Source organism: Triticum aestivum, chromosome 3B, assembly GCF_018294505.1.
Source record: "Triticum aestivum cultivar Chinese Spring chromosome 3B, IWGSC CS RefSeq v2.1, whole genome shotgun sequence".
NCBI classification, from domain to species: Eukaryota; Viridiplantae; Streptophyta; class Magnoliopsida; order Poales; family Poaceae; genus Triticum; species Triticum aestivum.
The window spans coordinates 474,866,278-474,886,682 of record NC_057801.1 but is presented as its reverse complement, the minus strand read 5'-3'; the positions used below and the strand labels follow the sequence as shown (position 1 = coordinate 474,886,682).

General features: G+C 46.2%; 1 protein-coding gene across 10 annotated transcripts; it reads left to right on the top strand.

The window, feature by feature from the left end:
- Positions 1-802: 802 nt before the first annotated feature.
- Positions 803-19,090, top strand: LOC123070447 (uncharacterized). 10 transcript variants are annotated; one of them, XR_006433734.1, is made up of 5 exons: positions 1,589-8,795; positions 9,027-9,095; positions 9,855-10,159; positions 10,276-10,315; positions 10,469-12,057. XR_006433734.1 is itself a non-coding variant. In XM_044493679.1 (4 exons), exons 1-4 carry the CDS (start codon positions 1,343-1,345, stop codon positions 9,883-9,885), a joined length of 384 nt encoding a protein of 127 aa, XP_044349614.1. In that variant the 5' UTR covers positions 803-1,342; the 3' UTR covers positions 9,886-12,057. The 10 variants fall into 10 exon arrangements, 2 of the variants coding, with proteins under 2 accessions (XP_044349614.1, XP_044349613.1); XR_006433731.1 differs by lacking the exons at positions 9,855-10,159; positions 10,276-10,315; positions 10,469-12,057 and adding exons at positions 803-1,572; positions 18,674-19,090 and having other exon boundaries at positions 1,894-8,795; XR_006433729.1 differs by lacking the exons at positions 9,855-10,159; positions 10,276-10,315; positions 10,469-12,057 and adding exons at positions 803-1,572; positions 18,674-19,090 and having other exon boundaries at positions 1,889-8,795.
- The last annotated feature ends 1,315 nt before the right edge of the window (positions 19,091-20,405 follow it).

Genomic DNA, 20,405 nt, shown 5'->3' with positions numbered 1-20,405 from the left:
CTCCTGAACCGTTTTTTTTGTATTTTCTCGGAAACCCCCCCTGATGTTTTAGGTAATCAGCCCGCCGTCCATATATAAGTCAACCGAATCATTTTTTCGTTTTAACATAAACCCCCTGACTTTTCGGTTAATCAATCCGCAGTTTATCTAAAACAAAATTATCAATATCTTTTAAACCGTAACTCCGATTTTAACATGTTATGTATGAAACTTGATTATAAAAATGTGTAGAATTTAAATATGATGCTATTTTTAGCTGTCAAATATTCTAAAATGTTATCTTGGTGTGAACTTAATCTATAATATACGATCCGTTTTTCTTTCTTACTGATAGAGAGGAAAGAAAACATCGATAACCACGCATACACACCTGTGAAAAACCTCGCGGTAAAAAAGAACATATTTATCATTTTATTTCGAGCGAGTGTGCGCGATAGACGCCTTAGAACTGACCACACTCAAACACACTTTCGTTGTGTGAGCATTGAGACCACTATCAACAACACAAATATGATGCCATGTGAAAATAAAGAACATAAACACATTAGGGTCTTGAGTCATGGTAATTGGATTAAGAACATGTGTTATTTACTCTCCCGTTGCAACGCATGGGCTCTTTTACTAGTAATAATAATCTTTTTTCTTCTTCTTTAATAATAATGCGATCTGCGCACGTGCTCACCGTCGTCGCGCTTTTGCTAAAACACCCTTATTGTTTTCAGTAATACAACCCGCAGTCCCTCTTCTACATGTGTAAAAACGGTTCGTTTTTTACAAACAAACCCCTGCGTCTTATCCAGACGCTCCCTCTTCCTTTCTTGCCGCGGGGGAGCAGGAGAAGGTGAGGTGCCGCGGGGGAGCAGGAGAAGGGCAGGGGCGGCGTGGCGGAGCAGGAGAGTTTGAGGGGCGGCGCGGCGCGGCGGAGCAGGAGAGATTGTGAGGCGGCGCGGCGGAGCAGTTGAGATTGAGGGGCGGGCACAGCTCGTACGCCACGGCGAGCGCCTCGCCGCGCGCCCCGTCGAGGCACGACGACCGCGGGAGGCAGAACGCCATGCTGACCGGACCCAACGCCGGCGGGTGCGACAGGGCCAGCCGGTCCGCCAGGTCCTGCACGAGCACGACGCGACGCGCTGGAACGTCGTGCTGTGCACGGGCGCGCCGACCTGCAGCTCACGCAGCAGCGCAGCGGCTGGGCCGGTCGCGGCACACCACCGCCTCGGCGCAGGCGACCAGCAGCTGCACGAGCCGCATGCCATCAGCTCCGCTGCCACCACCACCCACTGCTCCCGTTTCGTGATTTGGATGGACAATTGAAGGCCGTATCCTTGTCCAACACCAAGCAATGGAGTGCCGACCCAGATTTCAGTTGCTTGCTATAAGAAGGAGGGGTCCTCGGCCCAAACCTGTTGCCTCCTTGGACCATAAGCTCCATCAAAGCCCGTCCAAATTGCAATTTTCGACGAAACGTCCAATGTGCCACCGAGTTCGCCGGAGGAAGAAGTGCCCAGTTCGCCGGAGGAACAAGAACATCCGTCCAACCGTCCAATTTCGCGTGCCTCGGCTACACCAGAGGTATGTATCCCCTTGATATTCACTGGATGGAATCCCCTGTTTTACATATTGTTTTTGTCCCCTGGCTCTGTTCTTTAACAGTTCTGCTGTTTCATGATTTTCAGTCCAAATAGATTTATGTTTTGCAAAAATTAATGGAAGAAATTGGAATTTCTGTTAATACGACTTTAGTTTAGCCTGACTGAGATTAGGGACAGTACTTGATTTTGTACTGTAGGTATATATGTACTTTGCTGTTTGCTCAACGAATTATATCAATATCAATAAGCTGACATTTTTCAGTCCGTCTTTTCTTGTGATCTGAATTATGATGTAGGACAGCCACAAGTGATATTTCTGAGGGGCTGCGTCTTGAGCAAATGATCATATCCAAAATCATGACACACTGCCCTCTATATAGTCACAGCTCTCCATCCGGCATGGTTTTTATCATTCTAATGTTGGCAAGTAATCTTAAGACTTTTTTCCCCGAGTGATTCGTAAGACTAATTACCCTACACAATTCGCAGTTTTAATATCTCTTATGCACCTAAATAATCTGTAACTGAAAAAATGTTCAGGTTCCCGCAGGTTTTGCCTTGATTAACAAATTGAATTGAATATGTTTGTGCTGTAGTCAAGAGGATCTGATTGTCTGTTTTCTTACACAACAACCTACCCTTAATTGTCAGAAAAAACCGAGTTTCCCTTGGTTCTGTTTGTGCTGTGTGCCTGTGTCATCTGTTATTCAGTGTATTTTATTGAGATTTACATCTATTAAGCTCATCCAATCAGTAAATTTGGATTAAGAATTACTTACTAGACTGGAGGCAGCATTGTTTTTTCCCCTCATGGCTTATTCCTACTCAGAGTCATATTCTCTCTAAATTATTAGTCTAAATCCAAGCCGAGAATAGGTCTGGAATAGGTCAGTAAAATCATGTATTGCTGCAATCATAGCTTACATATATGTATGTGTGTGATATGCACTGCTGTCTTTTAAATCATGTTGCCTTGTCCTGAAGCCTTCACATATATTTGGGAGGAGATGAGTAGGTTTATCAGAATTTATGTTGGCTAGACCTACCTATATGTGGATCCATACTACTCCTAGCTTCTTGTGAATGTGCTGATATTTATCCTTGTCTTCTTTCCTTTTTGTGCTCTTCTTTTTATTACTCAAATAAATCTGTAATTTAGACAGGCTAACATAAATATCTCAAGCTTTTTGTGTGTTCAGAGATTTATTTAGAGATGGTAAAATAAAGATCTTGATGTATCGACGGTTTGTGGTCTTGGGGCTGTTCTGTTACAGTTCAGGATACTCAATTTCCTCCTGCTGGTATCATCGTCTCCCTGTAATGTTTTTTTTTTGAAACGGACGTCTCCCTGTAATGTGATGTAGCTGTAACACCCCCACTATGGGCTGTCACCCTACAGTCGCAACCTGGGCCTGGGCTACAAGATGGGCCAACCATTGGAGGCTGAGTGGCACTGGGCTACATATGCAGTCGGGAGGGGATCGAACTGATTGAAACGTCTGAATCTTCTCGTCCTCCTGCTCCCGTTCCTCACCCTCCTGCTACCTATCTCATCCCTCTGTTGCTGATCCTCACCCCAAATTCCCCTTGTATCTCTTGATTTGTACTCGATATTGGTTCGGATCTGAGTGTCCGTCCCATATCCATGTTTGGGTCATGACAATTTGGTATTCAGAGCCAACAAAAATTCACCACCCACTTCCTGCCTACCATATGTTCGACGAAATGTCCAGCCAACCAGAGCTGTTCACCGGCGGCGTTCTCCGCATCACCGTGCACCACGTGTACTACTCGGTTACTGAGGAGACACTGCAGCAGGTGTTTGCCGCGTATGGTGTGGTGAAGGTCTCCCTGTTTCAGAGAATCCACCATTTGGAGGCAGTGGTTCAGCTTCGATCAAGAGTCGGCGCGGCGCGGGCTCTCGCCTTGCATGGCCGGTGTGTCTACGAGCACGCCTGCCTCCTTGACATCCAGGATGTGTCGTCGGAGTATAACATGCACTTGTGCTTGCTGCTGGAGCTCAAGCAGACCGCAACCGTGGCCGAGTACACGACGGCATTCTGGGAACAAGTACATCGTGTGCTGGATCTCAACTCCACCATAAGCATCCAGTGCTTTGTACACCAGTACGTCAAGGGCTTGCACGCGGATATTCAAGCAGCCATGCAGTCGCAATTGCCGTCCAGCATCACCAGAGCGTCGTCCCTTGCTCGGATAAAGGAAGAGGATATTGTGAAGGATGCGGCTAGGGCTGTTGAGGAGCTTGACGGCTGCATCGGCCATGGAGTTCAGGGCTTAACGCCTAAGGAGACCCTCACTGGCGTTTCCCCCAAGCTCGCTTCCCATGTGGTGCGTGGTGCAGACCACGGAGTCGTCGCCATCGACACCAGCAGCCTTGCTGCTCCGACGCTAACCACATGCTCGACGGATTGCCCGAATCGCGCGCCACCGTCAACGACTTCAAAACTACAGGATCATTCTCGCCCTCTAGAGGCATGTTTTCGGCAGTTGCAGCACGGGCTGAGACTTTGCCAGCCCTTGAGTTGGAGACATTGAAGCCCAACAGATGTTTGACAGAATGCTCCCATGATGACGCCAACAAGGTGACCCATGTGGTTGTGTTAGATGCATCTCCATTGACCACCGCACAGCTCAACAACATCCTCTGCAACACTTCACCTTGTGCTATGCCTTGGGTGTGTGAGGATACTGACGACGAGCAGATTAGGAAAGGTGGTGTCATGCAGCCACTATGGCCACCACGGGCACCGCCAAGTACATGGCAGTTGCGGTTCGTGGAACATACTATTGCAAACTCAACTGAGCTGAAACCATGGCCAGATCCATGGATGAGCAAGAGCAGTGGAAGTGGAAGCCGGGACAAGCCACCGTGGGCGCAAAACGCTGTCAGTGTTGGAAAGAGTGACAAGCTTCGGGAGCTCTATGAGAAAAGTGGGTCAAGTTGGAGGTTAACAAAATCTGGAACACCTGGAACCATTGGCAGTTTCGAAGATATTCGTTGTGCAAACAATGTCATGCAATATTCCCCGGTTACTACTGCATTGTTTCCTGTCTTCTGTGGAGGTCACCATTCTTTCCCCCGACCCTGCTACAAAGAAAGATGTTCATTTCTTCAAATATCCCAGCTATATGTAGGGCTTAGTTGTGTGAATATGACAAACCAGAAGCTTGGGTTGACTGAGTTCCCTGAAGATAGTCGATTCACAAATGTGGAATCAGCCCTTGTTGCATTACATTGCAAGGAGTGTCTTTTTCTAGCAGATTTTGAGAAATCAATAGATTTGGATGCTAGTAGAAATTGCAGTATTCTTGCGGCTGAAAGAAAGAAGGCTGAATTTAAATCTGGAGATCTTGTGCAGGATCTTGGTAGAATAATCAAGGGTTCTGTTGAGCCAGTTCGTGACCTCCTATCTCAGTTTGACTATGCTTTGGGTGCCCTTGGAGCTCTAGTATTATATGATGGGTTGCTAGCAGATGATACTAATTATGGAAATTACACGATTGAGAAATACAATTTGGACTGCTACCTGCGCCTTGCTTCTGCCGTGGTGCGAACATTGAATATTGTTGAAGAAAAAACTGATGGAAACAACAAATTTAGTTTGTTTGCTTTCATGAACAGAGTGTGTACTGCTAGGATGGGACAAGGACTACTTAACAAATGGCTATATGTAAACGAAGTCAATAACAGATTAGATATGGTTCAGGCTTTCACAGAAAATCCAGAGCTTCGTCGGGGTCTTAGGCAACAACTTACAAGGATATCTGATCTTGATCGCCTAACACACACTCTCCATAAGAAATCAGCCAATCAGCCTGTTGTTAAGCTCTACCAGTCCTGCTCTAGAATCTCATACATCAAGGGTGTTCTTCAACAATACAATGGCCAATTTTCTAGATTCAGGACAAGGTTCCTTGGCTCTTTTGAAGAGTGGATAACAGAGAATCGATATGTTCCTTATGTAAGACCAGACATCACAACATCGGAGGGAGGAGATATTCTTCTACAAGGTGGTTGGCATCCATATAAAGTGCAATCAGTTGAGAACTACATGAAGCTTTCTATGGGCAATATTACTCGAGCCTTTCTAGAATTACACATCTCTCCTTCGGGGCAACCTGATTATGATCGACATGTAGCTTCAGCGCCAGGTATGTTCATGCGATCACAGTTTGGGATAGCAGTATTTGAGTTTTCTCCAGATGGTTCAGTTGGCCACTTGCCCCTACAGTTCCCTCTATTTGTTCAAACCAACAGAATTGAGATTTATTCTCCTTGGATCCAGTGCTCACCTTTTCTGTGCTGGTTTCAATCTGCTACAAGAGCAAATCATGAGTGGACACCTTGTATCACAATGTTCTCATGCATTTGTAAGCATGTGCAGATGTTCATAGCAGGGCTTAGTTATGAGATGAACCATCAACCTCAGGCAAAAGAAAGGGTGCAGCACGACATAGGGTTTGTGCTTGAGTCTTCTTGCCGTCTCTTACCTATCAATTGTCCTGGGGATCTGTTCACTGGAGAGGCTAAAGCTTGCACTTGCCAGTTTGTTGTCAGTTACACTAGTTGTTTCAGAGGTATCCTGTGCATGGACAAGAACGAGATGTCCCACTCTTCAGTTGCAGCTCCATTTGGCAATGAACTCCTGTTTTGTTCCTTCGAGCTGACCATTTGCAAGCATGTGATATTATCCTATGACCCAGGAGGGCCGACTCTTTTGCTTGATGGGATTGGAGGTATTCACGAGTTCCACTTGATCATCATCGGCTTGAGGGTAAGCCGAATTTCAAGGGAGGGAGAGTGTAACACCCCCACTATGGGCTGTCACCCTACAGTCGCAACCTGGGCCTGGGCTACAAGATGGGCCAACCATTGGAGGCTGAGTGGCACATGGGCTACATATGCAGTCGGGAGAGCACATGAGGAGGGGATCGAACTGATTGAAACGTCTGAATCTTCTCGTCCTCCTGCTCCCGTTCCTCACCCTCCTGCTACCTATCTCATCCCTCTGTTGCTGATCCTCACCCCAAATTCCCCTTGTATCTCTTGATTTGTACTCGATATTGGTACGGATCTGAGTGTCCGTCTCATATCCATGTTTGGGTCATGACATGTAGCACAGTACTATGCACTTCAGCACTAAGCCCAGAACCTAGCTAGCTTACTTGAGGGTCGGCTCTGGATTTTGTCGATCTTGTTTGTGTATAATTTGTGAGGGGCTGTAGAGAGTCAATTAACCAGTCAATTAATATGAACCTGTTTTTCTCTACGGTCCTCTGAACATACTCGCTATAAAAACACTAAGTACAAGAATATGAGGATGCTAGGTGTTTAAGATATTTGAATTTCCCTTCGGAGTGGACCTGGGATAGTTCTGACAGAGTATGGACTAGAAGGCGGAGGAAACAAATATTAGGCGGTCGAATTGGTTGTATCTACCATGTATGTCTGGTGAGCTTTTTTCCCATCGGATGTTACTCATGGTAGTCACAGGTGCACTTGCTTTAGGATGTGAGATGTTATAATGGTGTCCTTTATGGCACAAGCCCGGGGCTTAGTCAGGGATGATAATGAATGGTTCAAGATTTTCGAAGTAGCTATTGTATGGGCTACTCCTTTTTAGTTACGGCATCACTTTATGACAATTTTGTTGCACTATGAAATTACAAGGTATTGGCCCAGCCAGGCAGAATATATATCTTCCTCTTCCCTAATACTCCCTCCGTCCCATAATGTAAGACATTTTCTGACACTAGTGTAGTGTCAAAAAACATCTTACATTATGGGACGGAGGGAGTATAATTTTAATTAGTTGGGATTCTTACCGTGGTAATCTTCCTCATTTTGCAACATAGGTCTTTTTACCTCTTCTATTTTGTATCACATACTATTAAATAATTGGAATTCTTATTTGTTGCAAGAGAACCTGTTGTGGACGAAGTGCAGATGTTCAAAGTTTCAGTACATCAGCTTCATTTCGGTTGCAAAGTTTGCTTAAGTAACTTTTGGTTAGAATGGTCCAATAGTTCATCGTCTCTGAGCGCTGCGTAAAAGATTCAGGTTATGGATTTTGGTGGCTCTCTTTCTTATTCTCGTGGCTGTTTGCTTAATTTCTTTGGATGCTCTCTTTACACGACTTTCAGATTGAGCCCATTTGCACCTGTCAATCTTATTCTAACCTATAAGGATGCTAGCCGACCCTCCTCCACGGAGCTCCCCCGGATTGGCGCATCCGTGGCCTTCGGATCACCTTTGACTTTGTTTTTGACCGTTCAAGATTTTCGAAAATTGCTAGTAGATGGATAGGTGTAGGGCTGCGCAAGGCGGAGCCTCCCCCACCAGAGTGCACGAGCACGCCACCGCCACGACCCACGAGCGCGCGCACATACCGAGGAGAGAGAGGAGGCAGAACCGGCGGCGACTCCGGCAGGTAGCGGGCGGCGCGCACCTCGTCTCCATGCAAGGGGCGGGCATGCCTCCGTGCGGCCTGGCGGTGGCCGACGGACTTGAAGCCGCAGCGCCTGGCGGTGTGGTCGGCGTGCTCCTCTCTGTGTCCCCAGCTCGTCGCAGAAGCAGAGGAGGCCCCGCGCGACGGTGCACCGGCGAGGCTGCACGGAGCCGGCCACCTCGAGCAGCCCCGCGAGCACCTGCAGCACGCCCGCTGCTGCAGCACTCTTGGCCGTTGCTGCGCCAGCGGGGCTGGAGGTGGCGACTCGTGCGTGGAGCAGGGGGAGGAGCGGAGGAGGCGCCTCTCGGGATGGCGGCGACGTTCGCCGGCGACAGCGAGGCGGAGGTCTCTTTCCTCTGGTGGCTGGAGGTAGGAGGAGAGGGTTGACCCTGACTTGTGGGCTCCACACTATACTTAACAGTCAACAAACGGTCAAATGATTTTTCTCCTGACGCGTGGACCCTCCTTGTCATAAACCTGATCAAAACTTAACGATTCGGTAACTAGTGTTTTTTGGAACAGCCAACCAAAATAGTTGTAGAATTTTGAAAAATTAAAAAAAGAGGTAGTTTTTTGTAGCACTAGCCTGTAATGTGGTAGTTTTATGCTATATACTCCTGTATTAGCCAAGTTGTTCCAGGTCTTTCTAACTCTTTCATGGATATCTTCTATGAACCAGAGCACACTGTTCTGCGCTCCGAGCAAGCGCCACTGATGCTACAATAGATCAAAGGTACTGGTTTTTCAGATCTCTGGCTACATATATTGGCTAACCATGGATCCAGTTTATCTATTTACTTTAGTTTGTTATATGAGCTTACAAACTGATAGCCACGGATCTCCTTTCCTTTTGCATTTTCTTGCATCTTTCTTTATACACCTCTTCTTTTTCCAAGCCATCAGCTGCAAATAGTTGACTGATACGGATGCTGAACATCTTTCATTTTCTTTATTTTCCACGCAGTTCTGAAATTGTGAGCATTCATATACAGTCTTTGGATCAAGTAACAAAGGCAGCACACATAATTACAAGGTAATAGAAAGTTCTTGGCCTTTTCTTTCTCTGTTCCTTTCTTTTTTGTGACCAAACTATACTGTAGTGTACTAATGACCATTACATGGATCCTTTGTCATGATCCTAACTAGACCAAACTATACTGTAGTGTACTAATGACCATATCTCTACTATTAAAGGGGGATCAGTGGTCGTGATGGTTCGACCTCTTTCTTCCCACGCACGATCCATCCTCTCTGCTCCGCGATCGCTACTCGCCACGGCCCCACCTTGTGCCATCCACGTTCGCAGTTGCACTGTTACGTGAAAACGGAAATGCAGGAGAAAAGGAAAAAACGACCCAGTTACGCACGTCCCACCACCCACGCACCATCGCCCCCAAACCCGGACCCACCCGATGTCGATCCAGTACTGTGTCTCCCCAGAAAAATTGCAGCCACCGGCCTCCTCCTTCCTCGCTCGACTCGGCCAATGCGACAACCCACTCGATGTCGATCCTGTCCTGTGTCTCTCCCCAGAAAAAATGCAGCCGCCGGCCTCCTCCTTCCTCGCTCGACTCGGCCAATGCTACGAGGACGGACGGCTCCTTCTGTTCTCTCACCCACAACCTCACGGCAGATTGGGAAGTCGGCAACCTCACCAAGGCTCATGGCTTGCCTACACTTGCTGGATCAATCAGCCGGGACCATGGTCGCCGACCAGCAAGACGTGCTTACAGCAGCCCGGCTAGATATCTGGTTTAGGTAATGATTCAGTGTACTATCTTAACATTTGCAGGAAGGAGACGGCCATGGGTAGGGGTGTCTAGCTCCACCTTGACCACTTCATCCCGCCGTCGCCATCATCCTCCGCGATTTGGCTCTGGTGGGCGTGAACCACCCAAGGCAAGGTTGCCCCATTACGAGGAATCAGCACGTCATCATCGTTGCAAGCAGACGGCCGTGGCTGCGGTGAGGGCACGTGCGGCACGAAGGGCCACAACCCGGACTTCAGTACGCGATGTTATCTCCATCCTCTCCTTCGTTTTCGTCATGTTCCTACCTGTGCCTGCAAAGTGTTGCTCTTGCATTGCAGAATTTATGGTAAGCTATGCAATTATTTTCAATTACTTGGATTTAGATTGCTTGTCCTTTCACACAGCCACGATTCATTCGGCGTTTTGACTTATGAGTTGTTTTGTGAGATTAATTTCGTGCAGATTACAATTTCAATGGACGAGGAATGATGTTTAGATCAAGGTGGAGAATAAATGATTCTTAGCATTTTTCTGTTGACACAAATATATAACATGGGTCTGATGGCAGATTGTTTATAATCATTGTAAAAAAGTATACTTAGAATTGCTATATCAATAATTATTTCCTGCGAATTAAAAAAAATCTTCAATGCAGTTATGAACCTGGAAAAGGCTTACTAGCCCCTCGCTTTTATACGACTTTAAGTTCTGAAGACACATGCAGCGGAGCAGATAGCGTACGAGGATGCATGGAAGGCCAACAACTCGGACTTGACGCCAATTGCCTCAGTCAAGGACACTAGCACAGGTGTGTCGATCTCGATCCTTTCCTTCATTATTGTCGTCTCCATGCCCGTGAAACCAATATTCCGTCTGGCCGGCGCTTTCGGTTGATGGCAAAACGAACACATATCGAACCTGGCTTGCCTTGAGATGGATTGAATCAGCTAACAGCGTACGTACCTAACTAGCTTTGCCTTCAGATGGATCAAATCGGTGGATTGATTGATCGAATAGCAGGTGGATTCTATTGATCGACTAGCTAGCAACACATGCACACACACTGGCATATAACGTATTTGCTGTTTATACTTCTTCAACTCACGGTGATACAACCTAGGAGCTACATGTATCACCTGGCTAAGTAGATTTGGGATTTCTACACTACTTGGACAAGCAATCGTTGGTGAACTCTGACAATCTTTGAGATCTATAGGCAACCAAAAGAGGGAACTAGCAAGCTGGTGATTTCACCATTTTATCTTGATTAATTGTGCTAATTTAAGTAGTTCTTAGCTATCATCTAACACAACTATTACAAGATTAATAATTGATATAGTCCATGTTTTACCTTTCCATTTTCGGCGAATGGAGTGGATTCTGAAATCGCATATTTCAATTTGTTTTTGGTCGATCAGCTTGAGTACCAATTCTTTTTAGTGTCCCAGTTGTTATTTCATATAGGCTACCTTGCTATGTTGCAAGGGACTATGAGATACTTCATATAGGAGGTCAAGCATGAAAAAGGTACAATTCTCGACTTGTCGATAATCATGTTAATCGAGCTGTCATGATATTTTCCCTGCTTCAAAATGCTCCCTGAGGTGTTAGTTAACAGTCCTCTGAATATTGATCCTTTTTTACAGAATTTGACCATTTGTGCAGGCTTTCGTTCATGATGGATCGACCTTAAAGTCTTAGCGATTACCCTTTCCAACATGCAACACTTGGGATGTGGTGCTCAATCCTGCTATATTTTTAGTCCATTAATTTTTATGTGTTTTTCACCTCAGAGATTTTATTAGTTTTGGTTGGGTTCTAACTAGAGATGCACACATAAATAATTTGGTGCTGATTTTCATAAAAGAAACAAGGCACACACCTAGAAGGTTATTGATTATATGATGCAACCCATTTTATTCAGTTGGTCATTCTTGACACAATTTTCTATTGCAGGTTATTGCATATATACAGTTTTTCCAAGAGAACGGACAGAAATGTGGTTGGGTGAGGCCCTGATACAAAATCTCACCTTTTGTTTGTTCCAACAATGGCCTTTTCTTTTATTTGCTTCTTTGATCAATTTGGAACCATCCTTCTAGATCAGAATAACTGAAAATTGATGTGTAATATTAGGTCTGTGATTGGAGTGTGTAAAATGAGCTTATTTATTTGACTTTTGTCATGTAAAATGTGTATATTTTTTTCGTGAATCAGGACCAAATATAGTTTAAGTATTTTGAAATAAGATGTGCTATTGTTGTTTCGCTCTTTTTTCAGTTGTTTGCCACATGGTTTTGTTTGGGCATGGGATAATGGTAAGAATCAATTTCCCTTGTTTAGTTACCAATACCATTGCCATCAACTGCAGTCATATTGACGATTTGGCAGTCAAATAGCCTTGCAGAATGGACAACAATAAAAGATACAGCATAATGTTGTATCAGGTATGACTGGAAAGTTTGCTAGGTGTCGGGTGTGTACTGCTACTACACCAGCGGAAGTACGAATGTGCAGTTCCTCCTGAATTTGGACACTAAACCGAATTTGCAGAGGAGCAACTGACTCTGCTCATCCAAGAGGCCGGCAACAAGATCGGATGTTCAATAAACAGAGGAGCAACACTCGACCGACAGGAAGCTATGAGCATGTGTATCATCAAGTTTTGCACTCCTACATTTTACTCCTTAGCCAACTACAACCTACTGTACACTAATACTGAGCATGCAACGAATTGACTTCCCCAAAAACTACTCCCTCCGTTCCTAAATATTTGTCTTTCTAGAGATTTCAACAAGTGACTACATATGGAGTAAATGAGTGAATCTGCACTCTAAAATATGTCTATATACATCCGTATGTGGTAGTCCATTTGAAATCTCTAAAAAGACAAATATTTAGGAACGGGGGAGTACATGGGAAATATGTTTGATTTGTTTTGAATTGATTGCAAGAATTACATGTATGGCACCTGCAACTCTGTTCTCAAAACGTATATGTATGAAATTATATTAGATTTTCTTTTTACAAAATGTCTCGTGTTTATGTTTATTGTTCCGTGGCAACGCACGGACATGCATTAGTGGGCCTAAAAGCACTATAGATATATTTTGACAAATTTTCTCATACATATCCTATGAGTGCTTTTAGCCCATTTTAGAGTCTTGTCAAATATTTATGTTGTTGACCAGAGATACCAATTTATATTCTCTTGAATAATTTTTTCTTTATTTATCTTTTCATTCATATTATGCAGTCTGCCTTATGTACATTCTAGCCCTTTTCTTCTTTTGTTTATATAATTTGAAAACTGTCAGCAATCATGTAAACTATTTGGACCAAGTAGCAGCAGTGACTGGAACAAGAGTGAGACAGCAAAAAAATGTCTATGCTATTGTCAACTATTTGTCTAGCCCTTTCTCACGTTATTGTCTATGCTATGCTTTCCATCTCTGCTGATTATCCTGCTCTCTCTTTTGAGAAAACGCAAATGGACTTTGCGTTTCATTGCATTGGAAAGGTAGGGAATTTACATCCTCCTAGGAGGCAGTTTTACACCGTTGTTAGCTGATCAGTGGACATCCCATGATGATGGCAAAACGACCCTGAGCCCTTGAGCCCCGGCCTTTGCCCAACATCGGGCCTCGTCCTTGATCCTGTCAACAAGCGCAGCCAAGATAGGGTCTCATGCCATGTCTGCCTGGCGAAGGGGCACGCGAGCATCAAGTGTCTAATCGTCTCTGGCTCTTGGTCGCAGAGGAGGCATCACGGGTGGTGCTGCAGGCCACGGCGTGCAAGCCGCTCCGCGGTCCAGCAGCGATCTTGGCATGCCAGCCAATGGAAAAATTTCACTTTGGGCGGTGCCCAGCTTCTCCAAATGAGCTTCCAGGAGTGGCAGCCCGTCGCTCCCTGGAAGGTTGCCCGGTAACAGGACTGAGCCGTGTACACGCCGTTGGCGGTCCAGCTCCAGAGCAGCTTGTCTGGCTCGTTGGATAGCTCAACATGCTGTACCAGATGCCACAGCTTCAGGTACTGTCCAATCTCGGGAAGGCCGATCAGCCCCTGGATGTCGCGCGCCCCAGCCAGGGCATCCGCCACCGTTCTCAATTTCCGGCGATGCTTGGGGATGCACTGGAAGAGCATGGGCGCCAGCTCGCGGACGGACTGGCCGTCGAGCCAGCGGTCCTCCCAGAAGATAGCGGTCGTGCTGTCCCCAATGGCCATGGTCATGGAAGCATGGAAGAGCGCGCGCTCTTCTAACGAAAACTGCAGGTCCAGCCCCTGCCAAGCGCGATTAGTGTCCGTGCGCGCAAGCCATAGCCAACGCAGCCGGAGCAAAAGCCCCGTGCGCTCGAGATCCCGGACACCTAGGCCGCCATATTCGGAGATAATTGCATCTATAGTCCTCGTAGTCGCTGGCGACGTTCAACTTGGTCCTGGAACTAGCGTATTGCTTCAATACAGTCCCGGTACATAAAAATACTTTCTCAATACGGTCCCTAAAATTGAAACAACTGTATTAGTTTTTCAAAAAGTCAACTGTTGTCTATGTTTGACCAACTTTACAGCAAAATATATAAAGATTTGTAATACTAAATATATAAAATGTAAAAATATAGTTCATGATGAATCTAGTGATAATGATTTGGTATTCTAATATTAATATTTTTTGTCTATAAACTTGGTTAAACATAGAGAAGTTTGACTTTTTGAAAAAATAATACACTTTATATTGAGGAACGGAGGGAGTATCTCGTATTTTTAAAGCTGACGGGCCCATTTTTCTGTGTGCCGAGAAATAAAAAGGATTGATGGTGGCCCAAGAAATAAAAGGAAAAATGAGCTATGAGGAGATTCGAACCCGCATGCTCGGCACCAACAACGCTCAGCGAGCCAACCAACAAGCAAAGTACGTGCGGCTGTTTAATCTGGGGATGCGTCCTATGTTATATTCATACTTCCTTTTAAAAAATTAAGAATCTGTAAAATCTTCAATAGTTTATTGAAAAAAACTTTCGTCGATTCAAAGAATGTTCATGATACAAAAATAGCAGTTATTGTCTATAAAAAATGTCCCTGATTTTTTCTAAAATATTAGAAACAATGTTTGGGAATTAAAAGAAGATATCAATTACTTTAAATGTCAAAGATTCAAAAAAACTATTCAAGAATTCAAAAAATGTTCGTCACAAAAAAAAATGTTTCTGAATTTCAAGAAATGTTTGGCTATGCAAAAAAAACTTGTTGACGAGTTCTAAAAAATATGTACTCAATTTCAGAAAATTTTCTTGAATTCAAAAAAGATTCACGAATTTGTACTAAAATTCAAAATGTTCACATCTTCAAAATTTTGGTGAAATTTTTTTCAACTCGATGAAGAAATTTGTAAAAATGTTCACCCCAATTTGTAAAAATGTTTACTGATTTGAAAAACTGTTCATGAATAAAAAAACTGTTCGCAGTTTCAAAAAACAATTGTACGTAGTTAGTTTAGGGGGGTAAGCACCAGGTTGCTCGCGCCAAATAGGAGACCGCTAAAAAATGAACAAGGACAAAAATGCAAAACACACACAGAGACTTTAAAACAGAAAATACAGGCCCGTCCAGCCCAAAAGAAAAGACTTTGTATACCTAAATAAATTTCTTTTTTAAAAAATAAGTATATTTATTTTCACTAAAAACCCTATATAGATTTATTATAGAAAAGACTAAATATATAAGTAAGTGCATCTCCACACACACACACACACACACACACACTTGGTCTGGTGGTTAGCACGCGCTTTACCGGCAGAATACACTGTACATAGTGTGCATACTTTCATTAAGTTCCAACAAGGTTCAGAAAATGTTTATTCCCATTCTAAAAATAAACATAACATTTAAAGGAAATACTCACATATTTCCAAATAATGTATGTGAAATTTTCCAAAATGTTTATACAATGCAAAAAAACTTTTTTGCATACTTTACAAATAATGTAATTGAAAATTGCAAATGTCTATAAAATGTAAAGAAAAGTTTGGAAAGTTTGATAAAATTCCCCATAATGATGGATTAATAAAGGTTTTTGGAACTCTTCAAGTTTTTTTTTTGCATAGGTGAACATTTCTTGTAATTGGGCAACAACTTTTGAAATTCAGAAACATTCTTTGTTTGTGACGAACATTTTGTGAATTCATGAATATTGTTTTGAATCAGTCAACATTTATTAAAAATTCCCAAACATTGTTATGGATATTTTAAAATTGGACATATTTCGTATCCACGAACTTTTATTTTTGAATCATGAAAAAAATTTGAATCGGTCAATTTTTATTTTAAAATCTCAACATTTTATAAATTCACGATTTTTTTAAAAGACAACTATATATCCAGATAACAGAAGATGCATCCACATAATAGTAAAGATCCTCGACCTGCCCTGGTGGTTGGCTCGCCGACCGCTGGTGCCGTCAGCTATAGAAATACGAGATACGTATGCCACCTGTAGAGCCAGGACTGCTCTTACAACCTTAGGGACCGTATTGAACACGTATTTTCTTGAACCGGGATCGTATTGGAGCAATACGCGAGTTCCAGGACCAAGTTGAACGTCGCCAGCGACTACGAGGACTATAGATGCAATTATCTTCCATATTCGAGTGGGCGGCAGACCCGGCGCCAGTTCACGTGACAGTGCCCACCGCGGGCGTCCGCACGGCCGGCCCAAAGAAAACCACACTGAATCTTCGTAGAGCCAGGACTGCTCTTTCAACCTTAGGGACCGTATTGAACACGTATTTTCTTGTACCGGGATCGTATTGGAGCAATACGCGAGTTCCAGGACCAAGTTGAACGTCGCCAGCGACTACGAGGACTATAGATGCAACATAATAGTAAAGATCCTGGACCTGCCCTGGCGGTTGGCTCGCCGACCGCTGGTGCCGATCTAGCCAGGTTCGAATCCCCCAGGTCGATTTTTCTCCTTTTATTTTTTGGCGTGTTTTTTCTTTTTACTTCCTCGCCCCAAAGACAAATGGGCCGTGTATGTTTTTTCTTTTTATTTCTCGGCCCACAGACAAATGAGCCCGTCAGCTATAGAAATACGAGATACGTATGCCACCTGTACAGCCAGGACTGCTCTTTCAACCTTAGGAACCGTATTGAACACGTATTTTCTTGAACCGGGATCGTATTGGAGCAATACGCGAGTTTCAGGACCAAGTTGAACGTCGCCAGCGACTACGAGGACTATAGATGCAATTATCTTCCATATTCGAGTGGGCGGCAGACCCGGCGCCAGTTCACGTGACAGTGCCCACCGCGGGCGTCCGCACGGCCGGCCCAAAGAAAACCACGCTGAATCTTCGTAGAGCCAGGACTGCTCTTTCAACCTTAGGGACCGTATTGAACACGTATTTTCTTGTACCGGGATCGTATTGGAGCAATACGCGAGTTCCAGGACCAAGTTGAACGTCGCCAGCGACTACGAGGACTATAGATGCAATTATCTCCCATATTCGAGTGGGCGGCAGACCCGGCGCCAGTTCACGTGACAGTGCCCACCGCGGGCGTCCGCACGGCCGGCCCAAAGAAAACCACGCTGAATCTTCTCAAGTTGCTTCAGGGCCTTATTGGGGGTGCGAGCGCGAGCAATTGGTGAATTGGAATCGCGCTGAGCACCGACTTGACAAGCGCCAGCTGTCCGGCCTTGTTCATCAGCCAAGCCTTCCAGGTAGGAAGCCGGCCCGCCACCGCGTCGACAAGTGGTTGTAGCTGGGCCGCGGAAGGGCAACGAGTGGTGAGCGGGATGCCAAGATAAGTGATCGGCAGTGTCGCGACGGGGCACCCAAGCAGCTCAGTCAGCCCCGCGTTAGAGTCATCGCCGTGAAGAATCATGACAGAACTCTTGGTGTAGTTCACCTTGAGCCCAGAAGTTGTGCCAAACACTTCCAGAATGCCCTTGACAGCGGAGACCTCCTCGGTGGTGGCGTGGCAGAAGAGCATCACATCGTCGGCGTAGAGGGAGATCGCCGGAATAGCCCGTCGGGGGTGGAGCTGCTGGAGGATGCCGGTATGGAGGGCGCGACGCATCAGCCGCCCGAGCGTGTCCATCGCCAGCACGAAGAGTTGCGGGGAGGTGGAGTCTCCTTGCCGCAGCCCGTGGCGGTGCCAGATTGGCGGGCCGGGGACTCCGTTGAGCATGACCCGAGTGCTCCCCGTGGACAAAAGAATGGCCAACCACTCCCTGAATCGATCTCCAAACCCGTACTGGCGCAACACCTCAAAAAGGAAGGGCTAGGAGATGGAGTCGAAGGCGCGTGTGAGGTCAAGCCTGAGCATGAGCCTAGGTGCGCCGAGTTGATGCAGCAACTTGAGGGATTGCCGGACGAGGACGAAGTTGTCGTGGAGGCTACGTCCGGCGATGAATGTGTTCTGGTTGCGGCTGACAAGAGTGTCGAGCTTGGAGGCCATGCGCAGAGACATGACCTTTGCGAAGATCTTGGCCACAATGTGTATCAGGCAGACCGGTCGATAATCGCCCAGCTTATGTGCATCTGCGCGTTTGGGCAGCAAGGTCAGCAGCGCTTGGTTAAGCCTGTTGAACCCGCGCCCTCTCAGTGCGTAGAGCAGCTCAAACACATCCCAGATGTCTTGCCGGATGATGCTCCAGCAAGCGCCCAGGAATTCGGCGGTGCAGTTTGCATTAGTTGTTCTCCTAAATACTCCTACATTCGCTATATTGTTGATTATTCCAAGGAGTATTTTTTTGTTCTCTGCATCGATATTATTCCATACGACTGTATCCTTTTTCTTAAAGAAATCATCTGCTTTACACTGCCTGTCATTCATACTTGTTTGCTCTGAAATTCCCCAGGACCATAACGGAGCCCAATAATGACTTCCACAAGAATGTATTCATGGGCCACGCACATCAGCATACAAGACTGCAATGTGGCATTATCCGTTTATCATTGAGCCGCTTTCTCTAATCTTCAGGCAAGCACCCGAAGCAATTATTGCCGCCATAAACGAGAGATGTGACACACATGTAGATCCACACGTACACAGAATGAATGACTGAAGAAAAGGTGGTTCTCTCTCTATTCCCGACCATTTTATTTATCTTATTTTTATTTGCTTCTATTTCCAAGTTCCTAAAACTGTAATGCAAGTCCTTGAGTTTTTGTCATGTACATGAATTGATCATGTTTACGTTATCAGTGTGAACATACAATACCACCCACATCAAGTCGGAATCGAAAGCGAGGAAATGGCTAGCCCTCACCGTCCACCTCTACAGCCCTCAGATTTACTGCTTTCAACATTTTAACCATTTTGCTATTATCATTGCTGCTGATTGGGTTGGTGACGAACTGGATGGGAACAAGTAGTTAGATGTGGGGTTCCCTAACCGTCAACCTCTCCTGCTGCTCCGTGGTGAGATGTAATCGTCTATAGTGGTCCGAGGTACAAGGAGAGGACTTGGAATGTGGTGTTTACTCAATTGTAAAGCACAAGACATGATCAAATTCAGTGTGTGCAAAATACAATCTGAGAGGGTCTAAACCTTGGAACGCTCCCGTGACGCGCCCCGCGAGCGCGTCACGGGGGCTCCAGATCCGCTGCCGGCGCTAGCCTTCCCCATCGTCCTCTCCTCCTCGCCGCTGCCAGAGGGCGTCTGCCGGGCGAAGCCCGTGCGGCGCTGGCAGCGGCGGGGCCTCTCTCCTACCTCCCCTGCTTGGGATCTTGGCGGCGTGGGCCGTCGCTCGTGGGGGTGTTGAGTCCGGCGGGGCCTCCGGCGGCGGGGACGCATGGATCCGGTGGTGGCTACGCTGGGAGGCGGCGGTGTAGCTTTGTGGCGGCGCGGCAGGGGTCTGGCTCGGTGCGGCTGGTTTGGATCCTAGGGTTCACGGAGGCTGCGGGTAGCGGCTGCCACTGATGGAGAGGGCGTCTCCCCTTCCTCGACGGGGGGTGGCGTTGGCGCTGCGGTGCGCTGTCTTGGCCGCGCTGGGCGGCAAGGCGGCGGCGGGCGTGGTTCCGATCTGGAGATGGCGGCTGCACACACTACTAGGAAAAGGGCTATAGATAGGATTGATACTAATGGCGCACCAGGTAAGTAGAGCGCCACTACTATATACTAATGGCGCACCGGTTGGTGGTGCGCCATTAGTGTGGAAGACACTAATGGCGCACCGGGCGCACGGTGCGCCACTAGTATTGAATGTTTTTTTTTCATTTTTCCATACACTCTAATGGCGCATGGTGCCAAAGTGCGCCATTACTAGTTCTACCAAGTAATGGCGCACCCTTTAAACAGTGTGCCATTAGTATATAATTTTTTTTTACTTTTTTGCAAAACTGCTAATGGCGCACCGTGTATATTTTCATGGACACTTTTTGATCTCGATCTCGATCCCACCCGCACCCTCCCCCGCTAGCTCCACCGCCGCCGACGACCCACCGCAACCCTCCCCTGCTCCACCGCCGCCGACGAGCACCCGCCCCCCCGCACCCTCCCCCGCTCCACCGCCGCCAACGGGCACCCCCCGCACCCTCCCCCGCTAGCTCCACCGCTAGCTCCACCGCCGCCGACGACCCACCCCAAC

What these genes read in the sequence shown, in the direction of transcription:
- LOC123070447 (XM_044493678.1), top strand. Translation starts at nt 1,343, where the DNA reads ATGGAGTGCCGACCCAGATTTCAGTTGCTTGCTATAAGAAGGAGGGGT. An exon ending in GTGCCTCGGCTACACCAGAG is followed by an intron (nt 1,573 to 8,741) that starts GTATGTATCCCC and finishes TCTATGAACCAG; the next exon opens with AGCACACTGTTCTGCGCTCC. An exon ending in GCAGCACACATAATTACAAG is followed by an intron (nt 9,096 to 18,673) that starts GTAATAGAAAGT and finishes GAAATTCCCCAG; the next exon opens with GACCATAACGGAGCCCAATA.